The following is an 18,290-nucleotide window of genomic DNA, read 5'->3' as shown; positions in this document are numbered from 1 at the left end:
GATTATGTTGTAGGCAACATCATATCCCGTAGAAGAATTACAACACTTTATCGACTTTTTCGGGGACTTCCATCCTTCTATTAAACTCACCTCCACGATATCTGCTAGTCACGTTCCTTTCTTGGACATAATGCTATCCATCTCAGACCTCTCAACAAGTGTTTACTACAAACCGACTGATGCCCATACCTATTTTACTTATGACTCGTCTCATCCCCCGGCGTGTAAAGACAGCATTCCTTACTCTCAGTTACTTCGTGTAAGACGTATCTGTAGTGATGATGTTGACTTCCACGAGGAAGCCGTCCTAATGACAAGCTCTGTTCATCAACGTAGATACCCTCCTACAGTTACTGATGCTGCTATTCGCCGCACAGCCAACATGTCGCAAGACTCAGCTCTGCATGCCTTCCACCTCATCAGCTTGTGACTGCGTCCCATTTGTGGTGACTTACCATACCGTCAGTACCAAGATTACTAAGGTTATCAAGAATAACTTCAACATTCTTCAAGCCGATCAGTCCACCAGGGCCATTTTTACCGAGCCTCCACTGTGCGCTTATCGCCGTGATACTAATATCCGTGATCGGCTTGTACACTAGACTCTTTTGGACTCTGATTCCCCTTCTGGTTCTACCACATCTTGCAAGAGCCCTCGTTGTAACACCTGCGCTCATATTACATCTATGAACTCTATTATAGGTCCTAAAAATGATCGCCTTCAGATTCGCAACTCATTCACATGTATTTCAACAAATATTGTGTATGCTGTTTTATTCGCATTTACATCGGGGAAACCAAGAGGAGAATGGCTGATCGCTTTACAGAATACTCGCGCTCTATTAGATTGAAAATGCCTGGCCTTCCAATTGCTCAACATTTCGCTCACAATCATACCAAAGATAATATTAAAGTTACTGGTGTTGCTCAGTGCATGGTCCTGATGAGGTTCGGAAGGACACCGTACAACGTATCATCGATAAACTTGGATCACTGCACCCAGCTGGCTTAAACGTTAGTTTCAAAGCATTCAGGAAATAATCTCCTCTTGGTTTCCTTGGTAACAATGCTTCTTTAATTTTAGCATACTTTTTACATCCTCCGGGTATCATCTATCCGTTGTTTTTTAAACTTGTTTCTCCGACGTCCAAATCATATTTTGTGCGGTGTTTTTGTTTTGCATTTGGTGCTTAGACAAAAGTCAAAACTTACCAGACATGTCGCAAACCAGATGTTCAATCGGTTTGATTATGTCATGTATGTCGGCATCTTCTTTTATTGCAAATTCGTCATTCATATTGAATCCTCCCATCTCCATATAGGTGCAGTCACACGGACTCGCAGGAGCCAATGTCCAACGTACTTTGTGGTCTCCAATGACGCCTTGTCCAGCATAACAATTCTCTCCGCGTAAGAAATTTGGCAAGAATATTACTGATATTAAAAAAAAAAAAAAAACGGCATCATTGATTTTTTTTGTGTGTGAAACAACACAGTTTCCTATCAACTAGAGTGTCGAGATTCTGAGCTTTGGGGTCAGAGTACGAGACATACCTATCATAATATTAGGGCAACAGTCCATTGGTCCGAAGGCCATTAGTCCAAAAATGGTTAAAATGTTGGGGTTAGGGTTCTGAAGAATTTACAAATTAACTACCCTTCGGACAAGTGGACCCAGGACTAGTGGGCCGTAAGGACTGTAGCGGATGAACCTCAGAAATCAGGAATTAACCTTGAATACATAAGCTTTACGAATCCAGCTTCACGAATTATAAGTCCGTTTCATTTGAGCTTAAATTAAAGAAGAAGAAGAAGAACGGGGTATACTTACCAAATAGAAAAACAATGATTTGATTGTTCATAGTGTAGATTGTTCTTAAAATGAAATTAGTAACACAATAATCACATTGTTTAGTTTCTTTACTACGATGAATATACAACCGTGTTACTACGCTAATATCAATAACCACAAATGAAAATAATATATATAATATTCATTTAATAAGATGCTCATTAAAATTTCAACATTTCATTTAATAAACAAGTTTTATATCCCATTAAGAGTTTTTAATAGATCAATAAAGGTTCATAATTCATTATTCATCATCAAGCCTCAGGTAGCCAGGTAGCTCTGTCTCTAGCCTTGCTGAACCAATTTAAAGGTCAAAATAGGAGATCATAGAGTAATACAGTCAAATTAACATTTATAACCTATATGCGCTATTACAAACATCTTAATTAATTATGGTCAATGTACTTATTTTGGCTGGATAATGACCAGGTTATCAAGAATACGAAAACTCTTATTTTCAAAAATATCAATAAAAGTCAAAGTGGCAGTTTTAAATAAATTTATCAATAAAAGGCAAATTAGGAGATCATAAAAATTAAGCCAGCTCATATTTATAATCTTGCGCTATAATCAGGCATCTTAATTAAGGTCAACCTTTTTAATTAGCCATTGACTTATATTGTTTTGTTTGGAGTAAGCTTTATTTTTGTGCCGGTATTACGGTATTATCAATTGACGAGCTCACTGACTCCACACTATGCAGTTAAAAAGTGTTCAATAATGCTTAATTCTGTTACCTATTTCGGACACTGGTAGAGGTCTAATCCTATTTAACCTTTTCCCAATACTCCAATCGGTCGTTCAAGTTATGAATATTAGGATATGTTTTGGTTTTGGTCTCGTGGTTTCCTGTTATCCTGCCTAAGCACTTGACTGACGTCATTACCGATACCTTTGTCTGTACTCTTTGTTAGAAACTTAATTTCTTAAACTAATTAACTCCGCACTATACCAGATTATATGCTTGTTTATATTTTGGAAAACTCCATAAATACATGTATTCTGTTCCCTATTTCAGATACAAGTATCCATTTAAGGCGCGTGGAAGGGGGTGTACGGTGTTTATTCGAACAAATCACAACAAAGGAGATCCCATGGCTTGATAAGGCGGTATCAGTTTCCTCCCCTATAGTCAAATGCAGCAAACCTTTGACGAGCGCGACTACCGTGATGTTGCAAATTCGGCGCTAACAACGCGTACGGCGCACAGTTCATTCATAAATTTCCACTCAGCAACAACATATCGCCTTAGCAGCCAATCAGAGACAAGTGCGTCCAACGCAGTAAATACGCGATGTATCCTAAGGCTTACAATACGCGCTCGTCAAAGGTTTACTGCATTTTAGTATAGTGCAAGCATTTTCTTGGTAGGGGGAAACTTTTTAAATTTTATTGCTTTTAACTCAATAGCCGCAAGACTTATAGAAATAAAAATGCCCCAATAATTGACTTCCTTGGCTGGTTTCCATAAGATCAATTAGATTAATGTTAAGAAGTACACTTCGGTTTTGTTAAATGGCTAAATTAGGAAACATCATCTCACTTCCAATAAACTTTTCACAATCCATAAGGTGAATTGAAATCTACTATGATTTATTGCATGATAGATCATCAGCTTCGAAACGTGGTTTGAACTCATCGGTCAAATGTCAACCCTTTACATGCCCGTTTGGTGGCAATCTTTGTGAGCGCGAATATTGACTGCGAAATCGACCATACCTGATTTTTTGGCCCCCACATAATATATATGGGGCTTATGTTATCATCCAAATGGTTGCATGCCTGGTTGTTTGTAGCCTGATGTGCTGTATAGTTTTGTGTCATGTTATTTGCATATTTATACATATTCATGAGCTTATTTGCATATTTTGCCTAATTTTTCATTAATCCTCTCTGCAGCTTGAACACAATAACCGATCAACTTCATTATTATGTTTTCAGGGTTATTAGGAGTTAAGAAAACCTAATAATTATAATATTGGATGGCTTATTTCGCATGATACCATAACATTTTGGATTCGTCATACAAATATCGAACTCGCCGTTGGCTCGTCCGATATTTTTATGACTCATCCGATATGTTATGGTATCATGCTCAGCCATTCAATATTATATCAAACTTGGTTTGATTGGTCATGGTAGTTTGATGTGCTGTATAGTTTTGTGTCATGTTATTTGCATATTTATGAATATTAATGAGAATATTTGCATATTTTGTCTAACATAATAATGGTCGAAATCGGTGCAAGCGTCTGGCACTAGTAGCATTTTAAAAGTTTTGAACTGTGACATAATCTTATTTCTATGTTTTGTTCATACAGGGTGTCCAAAAAAACAGAACCCTCATTGCGCCCACTTCTTTCCATTTCATTTGGTATGTAAAAAAAACCTTTAATCGTTAGCTTTGATAAACCAAAACAATTATTTCAATCGGCTTGCAACTTTTGAAGGTATGCCCTTTTAAAAAAAAGTATCCGTTTTTCACTCTGTCCACGGCTAGCAAACAGTGTGCTTGGGAGGGTCATGCTGTGGAGTGGCCTGCAAGATGAACAGACCTCTCACCACTTGATTTATTCCTTTGGGGCAAAATCCAAAGCGACGTCTATAAGCGAGGACTGCATTCGCAAGTATCTGGCGCACAAGGATAGTACGCAACGCAATTGCTGCAATGACCAGTGCTGAAACCCGTATTCGCCAAGGAGGCAACTAGGTAGAGGGCAGAGCAGCACAGTAAATTTACTTCAGAAGAACCAAAGGCAAACCAAACAGCCCTTTCCAGAGAAAGAGAAATGACTTATGTTGTAAATAGAAAGAAAGCAAGAAACAACAAAGTAAGAAGCATAATAAAACAAAATGGTATGGACAAAAATTAGTAGCTACAATTGTAGCAAAAGAAGTCCCATCCCATATCCATTTTACCCACAAATAAATGACACCTAACAAAATCCATAGCCCATAAGCCCCCGGTAAAGCTCATTCCTAAATAAAGTTATCATATAAAGTTATCATTGAGGAATGTTTGATATTCATATCCTTTTCAATCTTGAAGTAGCCAAACCTCCTCCGTGGAAATAGACAAATACGGAGCATATCTTCAAAAGTTGTGACCCGCTTGAAATTACTTTATTTATTTATTAATTTATTTATTTATTTTAGCTAACGATTGAAGGTTTCTTTCCGTACCAAAATATATTTGATCACCTTTCTGAAATAGGAGAAAAGAGGGTGCAATGACACTTTTTTTCGGGGGGGGGGGGCACCCTGTATGAAGTTTTGTCGGACACACCATATTCTGATATAAAATTGGATCGATTGAGCCAATTTTATTAGTCAAGCTATGAGTTTTAACAATATTGGACGAGACGTAGTCGAGTCCAATATTTTAAAACTCATAGCGAGACCAATAAATATTGGGCGTAAAGCATCCAATTTTATCATTATTATGTTTTGGATCCAATATTTTCACACACTTGGATTCATCAAAACATAATAATGGATTTTATATGCATTAATCTTGCAATACTCTATAGTGGATGAGCCAGATAGGGTTCTATTGCCGACTTTGGGAAAATCTGCACTCCTGCCAGAGATGCAGAGATGGTGCTTATCATGAGGAATGCATTTCCCCGATAAAAGCTATTTTGGCAGTAGCTTTGTAAGTATTCCCCGTCATGTGATGTGAACCCAGCAAACACAAAACGTTTTCGACTTCGCATTCGCAATAAATTAGAAAGTGTTGCCAGAAAACCTTTAAATGTCGGGTTATAAAGGGTATAAAATGTTTTCAGAACATTCTATAACATTTAAAGATAACCTGCTGCAAATATTCTAACATAATGTTATTAAAGTTTTGACAAAATATTTGGCAAAACATGTTTGCCAAAAATATTTTACAAAAATATTTTGAAAACATTTTAGAAAAATTGTTCAGTGTGATTTCATACAAAACGTTTTTAAAACGTTTTCATGACCTTCATATAACCCGACATTTAATGTTATTAAAATGTTTTTATCTAAACCAAAACCAAAAATATAACACGTTAAAATGTTTGAAAAAAGTTTTTGTGTTTGCTGGGGAGAATCTCTGGTAGGGGTATAACTTTGCTCTTCCCTCCGGTAAAAACTTAAAATTATTTGATCCTAATTTTCCAACTCTCATTGTTAAATTATTATTCGACCCCTTTCGCGGATGCCGTGTAACAATAAAAATTATACAATTGCAATAATATTTCTCTTTTTAGAAGAAAGAAGATATCATGGCAACAATGTTATATGCCGTGGAATCAGTAGCATCTTTGCTAACAGAAAAACTTTACTTGGTTTCTTTACTAGTTCGGGCTCCAACGTTATGCTCAAGGGCTACTTTTGACATTTCCACGCATATCAAGCTTGCATAGCGTAAAATCCACTTTCGTGATAGTAATAGCATTTTTGCTTTTTAGAAAGAATCGTGGTGTAAACGTGATATGCAGTAAAATCCGTAATATCTTGGCTAACAGAAAAACTTTACTTAGTTTCTTTCCTATTTCAGGTTCAAATGATATGCCTGGTTTTACTTAATCGCCAGAGTTAGGCCTCTTTTTGCCATGTTCGCTCATAACAAATTTTTACCGCGCAGTATAAACTCGCATTCCAATCGTCAAATATCTCAAGTAATTGACATTAGTAAATAAGTAATATGATATTTATTCAAATTTAGAGATTAATATACCAATTCAAACCCCTCATTGTTTAAAAATTACCCATCTTAAGAACACCGACCAGATGGTTCATAATTCAACTTAATTCGGTCACTTTTGCTACACAAACACACGAAGGTTACCCAGGCTATCCTAGGACTAATTTGCACAATTGGCCATATCTTTGCTTTTAGACCACCGATTTTTTTTTTTAAACATATATATATATAGTAGTTTAAATTACCTTGACAACCAATTAAATGCAATACAATCGATAAGTGACATATTTGCCCTAATAAATTGTATACATTGTTACAACCTATACTTGCTTCTTTAATGCCACAACTACATTTACCGTTATTCCACTTATTGCCAGGCTGGGGTACTTAACTCAAATTTTGGTAGGGGTGTGCGGACTTTGGGGATAAGTACTGGTTTTGGGAAAAATAGGGGCTTGATGAATTGAAATTGCAATATTTTTGATGGGTCTTGTGAACTAAATTTCGGCCAAATTATAGGCTTTGAAGCTAAAAAAAATCCAATATTTTCCAAATTTAAGATAAATTGGCAAAATAAAATATGAATGAATGAATAAAGAGCTACAATTGTAAGAGTGTGAGGCTCAACGAACTTGGACGTGATCCAAATATGGGTCTTAAGGAACTGTTTGAGAGCCTGAATAGGCACCCTTGACCGCCGCACATACCCATACCACCTTTGCATGCGAGTACCCACTCCGGGATTTATTGTCATTCATTTCAAGGTGCTGCGGGACGCAATTTCATCTCCGTTGCAGCTAATGAATAATGATGACCCTTCCATGACACGTAATTAATACCAACAGCATAGGTATAATGAGTTCCATTAAGATAGAGTCCGTTCAAGTTGGACCAATGACACGCCGAGTACCACCAACCACCTTTGTACGTGATGGCACAATTTTCACCCCCGCGAGAGTCATGATCTGCGTCACGTGTGGTAAATGCCTGTCTGTTCTGATTACTGAATGAATTACCCGCTGGAGAAAACAAACATAACAAAATATGTGACTAATTTATTACAACTGTAAGTTCATATGAAAGACACACTCGCATATTGTGTTAGTACAAGAATGAACAAGATGCGAAGTGTTGAATGGGACTTCAACTTTGCTACTGTTGTTTTCCTTGTTTTTTGCCAAATGGTTCGTAGCAAAATGACAATTTGAACTTATCCTTCACTCTTAGGCGCCACATCCAATTTGGTCTTATAGAACTATCGGTGACCGGTTAGGTACCGATGACTCTTAACATCACTCCCTGGAGATGTAATAAATTGTATCAAGCATGATAATTAACAGTTGCATAGTGTTATTGTTTTTCATTTAAATACAAAATGAATGCACTTTACAAATGTTCAGGGTACGATCAAAAGTGCCATCGGTACCTCTTCGGGCACCTATAGCACTATACGACCCACTAATATCCTCCATCCTCACACACAAGATGCACATGATCTTACCGTCTCCGTCAATATTTGCTCCAAGCGTTAATGTATAACCACTCGCCTCGTCACTGATGACAAATGACGCATACAAGTCATACTTCCACTCAATTCCGTCACTTAAGTCTAATCTTAACTCGTACGTCTTGCCATTGTTAACTAAGGCATAGATGTTATCATTACCAAGCCAATGTTCCACTGCAAGTTCACCAAATCCAGCCTTATAATCTGCCCAGTAACGGAAAAAATCTTCTGAACCATCAACACGTCGCTGAAACACCTGACATTATACAGGTTGTAACGAACATATTTATACAATTTAACAAATAGTATTATAATAGGCAAACGTGTGACTTATTGATTGTATTGAGGTTTACTCAGTTGTCAAGGTAGTGTTTTAAGCGACTGCATAAGCTTTGTTTTAATAAAATTTGTGGTCTATAACTGAATATTTGGCCAATTATGAAAAGTAGTCCTAGAATAGCTTGGGTCACTTTTGTGTCTTTGTGTGGGGCATGTGTCACCTGTGTATTCCTAAACCTTTAGGTTTGTATACTATAAATTCACATTATTTTCGGGTGCTTTTTATAGAACAAAATGTTCTACAGCCATGTCATATAACTATGCGCGGTGGTCTGGGCCCGTTTGTGCTTGGATTTTTAAAATTATTGATGCATTCTATGGCCATTGTTAAACAAGTCATAGCAGCGGCTAACATTTTGATATATTTATGGTGGGAAACTATTTTTGACCATAACTTTCATAACAGCAAGTCTATGTTGCTCTGTCATAAATATGAAGCTGTTATTGAGTTAGCAATGCAATTTGATATTGATTTATAATGATCTCCGTAACACACATTCGCTTACTCAGTTCAAAAAGCAACTTAAAACTCATCTTTTTCTTTGTGCTTTTCCTTTGTCTTTATTGTTTGTGCGCCTCACACCGACATCGCTTGGTAAATAATTACATTGTACAGCAGAGACGCTAAAATCAATACCCAGGATGTGCTATGCACGATTTGATATTCAGACGATAAATCTTTGGATACCGGGGTAGAAGCCGATTTCAAGGCTTGCACTTGAATATATGTGTTGAAAGAATACGGTAGTCGTTAGCTTGCGTATTGAGAAAGAACCGTGCGTATTGAGCTCAAATCTGACAAAATTCTGATTTTATATATATGTGCCGAACTATAGCGCAGCGTAGGCCACTGGTGGAGGCAGTCTAAAAGCAGATAACATCATGGCGTATACCATGCTCACTGACATCTACAGAGGTCAGTCACCAGGCTATTGTCAATCAGGCGGCATAGGACACGCAACACGGACGTACGAGGCTGGCGAAGATACAGGGCTGACAGCCCCATTCACAATACACGGTTAGCGATTATAAATGGACAATTAACATACTTGCAGTGGGGTACTTTGCAGAACCCCAACGGTTTTAGAGTAAGATAATTTTGCTTTGACACCACATAACAAATTTAGAATTGTTTGTGAAGATTTCCTGAGTATGTGTTAATCCAATGGCGACGTCCAAAATAGCGATATCGCATCCACCATCATCTGTTGTCAATAGCCTTAGTCGGATGTCCCTCGACCCATTATGCGTCTCAAAACTATTAAACAGGTCGGAACAAAATGGCCGGAACAAAATGTTGATTCAACCTATCATGGCGATTTCTGCCATGAAGATATCAGGATGATGACACTGTGCGCCTTGAGTGCTTTTGAAGATTGTGCGCCTACTAAGAACCCTATATTATTATTATTATTATTATTATTATTATTATTATTATTATGATTATTGTTATTATTAATATTATTATTATTATTATTATCATTATCTCGTTTTGTTTGTATCTTTCTTTCTTTCCTTCTTTCTTTCTTTCTTTCTTTCTTTCCTTCTTTCTTTCTTTAAATAGATAAAGAACATCTTAAAACTCACAGTCCAGCCTCCCCCGTCTGTGTCCATGTCACACCATACTTCCATACGTGTTTGTGTAGATGTACCACTTATAATGGGATAGATCCAATAGATACCACTCGGGTTTCTTCCATATGTGGTGGTAGAGATCTCAAAACAATCTTCTGGTTCTGGAACAGAAAAGGTACCAAAATATTAGGGGAAATAAACGTTAACCATAATCTATTATCTTGGTGCTAGTAAGTGTTGGAATTACTGAAGAGACTTATAGCAAATTAATATAAATAATATTTTTTCTTTACTTTAATTAATCACTAACGAAAGTTTTCGTCATTATGGAAAACTGATATGCGTTTCACATAGCGACGTATCTACGCGCGCACATCGTCCCAATAAAGCCTTTTTGGGAAGCTCGAAACATGTACAGTCTCTCTAAAAACAAAAATTGCATGTTGTAACTGCAATTTTTTAGACAATTTATTTTGCCCCCCCTGCCGACCAAGAAACCTGGATACGCCCCTGCTTCAGACGCCTATGTTTGATTTACTGAAACGTTTTCAAATTAGTTTTTGCTCACCTCCACATCCTATGAGGTCAAAACGCATGCAGATTAAATTATGCCACTCAATGGCATGTATTCTGAGGAAAGCCGCTCGAACGGGTGAAGGAAACAATCTGGTGTGTACGGTGTTGTGGTCAGAAGTGCCATCAAAAACCTGAACATAATAATGTTTTAAATAAAACTTTAATTTTCACAGGGTCCCTGTAATAGTAGATTCATCTGAAGGGTAACCCTGTATAATTATGATTTAAATAATATACTCGGGTGTATCAAGCACTGTATTTTATATTTTACGATTATAATTTACAAAATCTATACCAATCAGGATGAATCAGGATGAATTATACCATATTCAACAAAGCATGTTAAGGAAAACATTTGATATTTTAAACATGGCGGTAAAAGCAAATCCATCGTGCATCAATATTCCAGGTAAAAATATCAAATAATCTGAAATATCAGATAAAACCTCGAGACTTAAACACGGGCCATGATTTCAGTGGGCCTATGCCTTGGGTTCATTCCGGGGGGTACTTAATATTAAGATGTACATTATGTGCACTCCTTAAAACCCCGTTTGCCCCTAAGACCCCATCTTTTTCTTGTTTTCCTTCACGACCCCATATTCCTCTTATTTTTTTCGTACAACGACTCCTATTCCTAAGACCCCATCATTTTCTTGTTTCCTCCACAAGCCAAATTTGGCTCCAAAGATCATTTTGATGAACAATTCCTACTATGACAACCTCTGCAACCATACGACCTAATTTTTAATAATCTACCCCAAAAGAACTCATTTTTAGGAGCTTCCCTCGAAAGGTCCATTTTAACACCTGGCTGCGAAAGACCCTCATAAGTTAACATTTTCCCCAAGAAAACCATTTATTCGCACAATGTTGCCCCCGAAACACTCACATATTGAAAATTGTGATCGCATATACACGACGAATGAGCCGTAAATTCCTCCCCGGTCAATTTTGTTTGATTTCGTGTTTAGAAAATATACATAATACGCTTTAAACTAGTATATCATTTGACTTGAATAAATATCAAACAGTCATAATTGGCGGTCATTTCAAATCATCCCCAAGTCAACGAGGTTCAAGAAAGTTCTCTCACTGTTAATTTTTGGTTACACAATGTACAAAATACAATGCCTGGTAACCCACCACTTGAACAGGATTTAGCCAAAGCAAACAAAGACCAGCGCTATTAAAAATTCTATAGCCATCTAAGATAGAAGCTTATTATTCTCTTCAACGATAGGATTATTATGAGAAAAGTTTTTAACACAAGTCTCCACATAAATAAATGACAGTCAGTGAAAAAATTTCAGTGACCATCCAGGATTTGAACCTGGGACCTTCGGATCACCGGACCGATGCTCTGCCAACTGATCTAATGAGTCAGATGGGGAAGAGCAGTGATGTTATTATCTATAGGATTATGGAATGGTGTTTGACTATAAAATGAGATAGATGTCGCGACAACTTGAGGTACCGATTAAAACGACCTTCATGCACATTTTACACTCCAACTCAGAATACAATTTAGGACATTTACGGCTCATTCGTGTTGTACAGTCACATATCATAAGCTTATGGGACATTTTAAAGTATTGCACAATTTTTTACTTCTGATAAAATAGCTAAATTGTCCTTCAGCATGTTCAGAACCTTTCCATGTCAGCACAGACTTGCTTATTATACAGCCTTTCCACCCAAGTTTGGAATTACTAGAGCGTTAGCTGATTTATAAGAAAGTGATCTGACGCCTAATCTTGCCTTATGGTTAAATACCACTAATTATGTATTACACGGGTTTCAATGGGAAAATGCCTAATTTCGGTGGAATTTTCTCATATTCAGAACTCTCACAGTTCAATGCCACTAATATCAGGTGAAACTATATGATTTAGATCAACATAGATTGACCTGAGACTTTTCTTGTTTTAACGCACTGAACCGTAAACACCTTAAAATGACAGTGCGCCCTCGAAGCTGAAAGTTACAATATGATAGGGCGAATATTTACTAAAAACCGATATATAAAGAGAGAAAAGTACCATTTTGAAGCATCAAACTCTAAAAAGTACTTTTTTGGCTATATAACTTGATCAATTTCAGCGATTTTAATGCAGTCATTTTGAATGCAATGAAAACAAATAGTTACTCGTGGTATTTCAATGTATCGCCCAGGCCTATCAGTGGTATTTAACCTTATACTAGATGCAATGGAGATGGGTTTAGATTAAAATAAATAATAATAATAAAATAAATTTTGGATTAATCAAATGACGAGGTTTTCTTTTCATATTCATGAACATGTTAAATATTCTTATGTAATTGAGACATAAAACTTACCGTTTACGCAAACACTTTCTTTGTTTGGCACCAAAAAGTCTTGTGGTTTTATTTCAAAGTGGAAACCAATTTTATATTGAGGTATTGAGGCAATATTATAATTTTCATTTAAAGATGAGGGCTTAAAATTGCCAAAAGAATGGATTCTTTCATAATCGGAAAGAATGGACTTCCATAATCACACAAATACCCAAGACTTAAAAGTTTTGATGATAAAAAATAATTGATTATGAGGAAAAGAAGAGTGATATGTTTTATTTCTCATAGTAAAACTGTTGTGCGCCCAATCAATGTTTCTTTGTGCGCCGGGCCGTATAATTCAATGTTTAGGTAAATATGCAATGTATTAGAGAATGAATTTGGAGAAAACCTTCTGATAATTACAAACACTCACTGAGCAGCAAGACCTTCCCTCTAAGATTTTAATCCGATAAGCTGATTATCTATTTGTTTTCATGAATTGGAAGAAATTCTTTGATGTATTACTGAGCTCAATCATCTGAAATTACTGGAGCGTGAACCACCCAGGCTGGTGGCTCAGCATAGTATTTTATTAACAGAAGGTTTTCTCCAAATTCGTTTCCTAATGGAATAAGTTTGAAATGTGCATGTCACTTTACTATCGGAGTTCCCCCAGGTTTGTTACATACCATATGTGTCTGGGTATAAGGCACCTGGATGTACATCCACTCTAATCCATCGATTCCATAAAGCACTTTGAATTTAGTCACCCAATGGGCGTATATAGCCCTTCCTTGAATCATCACTCCACTAACCCACATTACGGCGCGTAGGTCTACCTGGATCCATTGGTTACCATTTCTCTGTGATGCACACCAGTGTTTGGCATTACGCAGTCTGGCGTTTTGAGCACCCTGGTCCCCGTTTACCTGACTGGACGCTCTGATTTGACCATCTTGTATCCGTCCATCCTCCATTCCAAGTTGATGTTGGCAATTATCTAAAAAAAAAGAAAAATATATGCTCGATAATAATCAGTTCCATTTTTTAAAGATCAAATTAGGAATCAGTTTCTTCTTTTTAAGATCAAATTCTTATTATTAGCCCAAAAAAGTCTTTGTTTGCCCAGACACGACCGACCCAAAAAATCAAAAAACATCAAACACTTTTTTACCAATGATATAAAAATAAAGAAAATGATGGGTATTTTTTCCTATAAATATGCCAAATGACACTTGAAAGTTAATATTCCAGGCAATCAGAGCTTTCGTTTTTCCCATTTAGCCCTCCCCAACAATATTTTACCATCAATCAACATCATGGCAAGTATGATCTGGGATTTTTGTACTACAGGCTTCCAGCCTGTCACCCTTGCAACAAGCATGCATTTATACTGAATTTTTACTGAATCTTTATCAAGATTTTGTTGTCAAAGGTACAAAATGTAAGGCTGCATGTCGTATATTTTACGTATATTTTCTCTCACCCCCACTTGTTGCAACACGTAAAAACAAATCGACCTATCGACACACTCCTTTCTACCCCATGTCTGAGCATACAGGACTTTTTTGGCCTTAGTCTAGACTACTCCGTAGTCCACTTGCCCATTGTCATGATTGTGCATACTCTGGATATTGCATTTAAGCTTAAAAACTCCGATTTAATTAATTTGTGCACAATTGATAGATTTTCACAACTGATCATCTTTTCAGTCACCGTACTCCCTCTGTATGTTAGCTTCCCAAGTGGACTACTGACTTTGGATTGCGGTAAACATTTTTAACATGGGACTCTATGGAGAGTTAGGCCAATTTCTGGCCTAACTAAAATTGGTCATGATGTAATGCATCTTTAAATGAATCTGGCTTGTGATTGGTCGCCCAGATCTCGTTATTGTTTAAATCCTCCCGACACGTACCATTACCATTAACTATACATGGTACACATCTATCTTTGGAATGCGGCGCTTTTGTGTTGGCGCGAAAGTTGGTGGATGAACGTACGCATCTAGCGCGTATTGTACCACCATGCCTAGTCTTGTGGTTAGATTTGATTGATAAACAAGTATGATTGACAGTGTGTTTGACAGTGTGACATGAACGAAGTCCCTGGGTAAAGTTCTGCTTAAAAGTGAAAGTCCATAGTCGATTTTTAACTCGTAATAAACTGGCAGATTCTAAAATTAGAATTGTTCAGTATTGAAGTGCCATTATAGTTATGCCATTATGATATGTTGCATTCAATAATATAAGCCTACGTATACTTTACTTTTACTGTCACAAATATAATTATATAAACTTTTTCATAACCATTTTATACTAGTATTTTGATGTAATAAATATCAGTATAATTTCGAGTTCAACTGAATGCGTTCATCATGATTAATAACGTATTTTTATTTATCAAAAATCGACTATGGCATAGTCTAGCCTTAGTCTAGCCCTCGCTCTGTCACTCAAATTAAATTAAATATAGTAAACAGTCTTACCAATAACAACATCAATGTAGAATGAGCAAGTTTCGCTATTCCTGGATCTGTCCGAAGCTGTGCATGTAACAGGTGTTTGCCCGATTGCAAAGTCATTTCCTGACGGCGGATCACATATGACTGTAGGTAGGTTCCCAGAGTTATCAGTAGCGGTAGGTTCATGCCATACGATCGTTGCGGTCCAGGTGCCACTAGTTGCATTCGTTGTTTGGTTTGCAGGACATGACTCCAATACAGGTTTTTCGTTGTCTGTTAAAACGCATGAAAAAATAGCTCATTATGGTGCGATAATATAGACCATGTGGACAGTGTATAAAGTTAAAAGGTACCAGTCAGAGGCGGATATAAAGAAAAGGGCACTATCAGCAAGGTAGCTCTGCGCCCTTTCAAAGATGCAGATGTAGCAGTGACATACTGGACAGAATTTAATTTCACGAGGAGCGAAATGGCAAAATTGCCCCTATGACGTGCTACCAAAATAATTTATTTAAAATAATTTATCTAATATAAATCAGGACACAGTTTGGTAAATTTGTTCATGTTTTCGATTAAGGGGTAACTTCCCCCCCCCCCCTACGGATTCGACAAAATTAAAAATCAATTTTTGGAACCAACATAAACGTACTAATATCAAAAGAGTGCAAGTCAATGATGCAATATACACAAGGAGCTCTCAAAATCAACCATCGACGTTGAAATAATCATAATTTTTCATTACAAAAGTAATTTGTAACTTTTAATGAATTATGAGCTACAGACACTTACCTTTTTCAGGGCTTGGGTCAAAGTAAATTTTAGGATCCACCTGTATACATACGTTTGAAATCTGCTACTCTACCCCCTCCCTGTAACATACCTTTTTCATTCTAAACCATACCAGTGTTTTACTAAATTTTTATCAAATTAAAAACAGGGAAAATATGACACAACATCCAATGGGGGAGTAACACAAAATATATAAACAAGGTTAAAAACCCGACGTTTCGAAAAGACAAAACTTTTCTTTTTCAAGGAGTAAAAAATGAGACCTGCTCTCAATATAGTGGAGACCAGTTCTGATCATAAAAAGAAGAAAGTTTCTTCTTTTTATGATCAGAGCTGGTCTCCACTATATTGAGAGCAGGTCTCATTTTTTACTGCTTGAAAAAGAAACGTTTTGTCTTTTCGAAACGTCGGGTTTTTAACTCTGTTTATATATTTTGTGTTACTCCCCCTTGGATGTTGTGTCATATTTTCCCTGTTTTTAATTTTATCCATTGCTAGTGTGACACTGTTGTATCCTTTTGGATCCATCCTTTGGTTCCCTGCTGGTCAGTTGGAACAGATTTTCCCTGTTTTTATAAATTTTCATAGTGTTCTTTTTCGCTAGTTTATTTGTTTTACCCTCCCAAATTTAGGGATCCGGGTCCGGGATCTCTGGCCTGGACCAGTGCCCATTTGGCCAGGCAGTAAATCTTCTCTCAAGATTATATGCAATATAGTAAAGTGATCACAGTGATCCATTATACATGGACTGTGTCCATCTTAAGTTCACTTGAGTTAAAGGCGCATAATTTAAGTACTACGTGTTACCTGTAACCGTAGCTTCGATGGAGTATTCCCGTGGCTTAACACCATAATTGAAATCTACTATTTGATTGACTTCTAGACTGGCAGGTAGATTCTCGCTAACCCATCGGACACTGTAATTTCCTCCATTGTTATACGTTATCACACCATCTCCAAAAGACCACCCAATCACATCTCCGGCCCTGACTGCAATGCGCTCATTTACAGGTACTGTATAAGTGACTGGTGTGTTAACTGCACCTGCTGGTATGTTATTAATACCGACAATTTGGAATTCAGTAACAGAGCCCTCAGTCGGTCTGAATACTATAGCTCGAAATGCTCCTGAGAACTTTCCTTGATATGTCCATGTTATAACATGGCCACTACAAAGAAACGGTTGATCGGGTGACACAATCGTCCAACCACTGCTGTCTGGACCTCCGCGGTCTTCTATTGGCCAACCTACTATGCAACCATTGCCTGTAAGAATTAGAAACAATCAACAACATGATTCAAAATGATAATATAATAGACATGTCACAAAAGCAAGATTTCAGAAGTTTTGCTGCGAGGTCTTATTACTTCGTCCATACAAGTCTTATATATTACAATGTCCACATTGATAATAAGATTATTACCTTCGCATGTGCCAGTATACCATACAACTTCGCATAGTGTCAGGAACTGTATGACAGGTAGGTGAATACTAATGTACTTTCCCATAAGGGCTTGGTCGCACAACACATCCACTTTTTGGTTCTGGTCAATCATGTCTCTAGTCACATGTCCACATATAGGATTGTTAGCTTTATCACAATCAAAGCCAACGCGAACAATTGCACCTTCTAGACGGTACTCTGAGAAGAAAATAACATACAAATATTGAGTGTTTATTGTGTTCAATGGTAAGAATATTTCCATTCAACAAGGCTTTTGAGAAACAGTTCATATTTCACCGAATGGAAATATTCTTTCCATTGATGGAATAGAAACATTCAATATTGGTTTTATATAACTCATATACAAGTTCCTTTCTTCCATTTAATTTTATAAATCACCAGAAAGACCAATAATTTAAAGATATCTAAATGTATATTTATTTTAGAAGCAACAACCGCACCTATAATTGGCGATTCGAGGTGGAAACGTCACGGTATACGCTCTCGCATCTGTCAGCGTTGCTATGGAAGCTCCGCTTCAGTGCAATGGAAAAATGACTATTGTTCTGGTGCGGAGTGCAATAGTCCTATTCCAGCTTGCCGCTAAAAATGGCAGAAAGAATTAATAGAAATTGACAAATCAAATGACAAGAAACTTTTTATGAGATATATAATACAAATTGAAGGTTCCGATGTTAACGCAGTATCTGTAATATCGTCGGCTTTATTCCATAGTGGCGTATATTGGGGCACCACGAATAAAC

At 36.9% G+C, this 18,290-nt stretch overlaps 2 protein-coding genes across 2 annotated transcripts; both read right to left on the bottom strand.

Moving 5' to 3' along the window:
* Window positions 1-6,851: 6,851 nt before the first annotated feature.
* LOC140139460 (ficolin-2-like) lies at window positions 6,852-10,106 on the bottom strand. Its single transcript, XM_072161207.1, has 3 exons — window positions 9,964-10,106; window positions 8,032-8,293; window positions 6,852-7,549 (listed from the first exon to the last, which is right to left on the bottom strand). Exons 1-3 carry the CDS (start codon window positions 10,006-10,008, stop codon window positions 7,290-7,292), a joined length of 567 nt encoding a protein of 188 aa, XP_072017308.1. The 5' UTR covers window positions 10,009-10,106; the 3' UTR covers window positions 6,852-7,289.
* A 393-nt stretch (window positions 10,107-10,499) lies between these two features.
* On the bottom strand, window positions 10,500-17,540 carry LOC140139125 (uncharacterized). The gene is made up of 5 exons (XM_072160907.1): window positions 17,531-17,540; window positions 16,889-17,347; window positions 15,317-15,565; window positions 13,518-13,828; window positions 10,500-10,658 (listed from the first exon to the last, which is right to left on the bottom strand). The coding sequence occupies exons 1-5, from the start codon at window positions 17,538-17,540 to the stop codon at window positions 10,500-10,502; spliced, it is 1,188 nt and encodes a 395-aa protein (XP_072017008.1).
* Between the last annotated feature and the right edge of the window lie 750 nt (window positions 17,541-18,290).

This window comes from Amphiura filiformis, chromosome 18 (genome assembly GCF_039555335.1).
Source record: "Amphiura filiformis chromosome 18, Afil_fr2py, whole genome shotgun sequence".
Lineage (NCBI taxonomy): Eukaryota > Metazoa > Echinodermata > Ophiuroidea > Amphilepidida > Amphiuridae > Amphiura > Amphiura filiformis.
Note: the sequence above shows the minus strand (reverse complement) of the source record. Positions and strands in the feature narration are given on the sequence as shown.

What these genes read in the sequence shown, in the direction of transcription:
- LOC140139460 (XM_072161207.1), bottom strand. Translation starts at nt 10,008, where the DNA reads ATGGAAGTATGGTGTGACATGGACACAGACGGGGGAGGCTGGACT. An exon ending in CAGACGGGGGAGGCTGGACT is followed by an intron (nt 8,294 to 9,963) that starts GTGAGTTTTAAG and finishes GTATAATGTCAG; the next exon opens with GTGTTTCAGCGACGTGTTGA. An exon ending in AGCAAATATTGACGGAGACG is followed by an intron (nt 7,550 to 8,031) that starts GTAAGATCATGT and finishes TGTTTTCTCCAG; the next exon opens with CGGGTAATTCATTCAGTAAT.
- LOC140139125 (XM_072160907.1), bottom strand. An exon ending in CATCGAAGCTACGGTTACAG is followed by an intron (nt 15,566 to 16,888) that starts GTAACACGTAGT and finishes GCGTTTTAACAG; the next exon opens with ACAACGAAAAACCTGTATTG. An exon ending in CTACATTGATGTTGTTATTG is followed by an intron (nt 13,829 to 15,316) that starts GTAAGACTGTTT and finishes CTTTTTTTTTAG; the next exon opens with ATAATTGCCAACATCAACTT.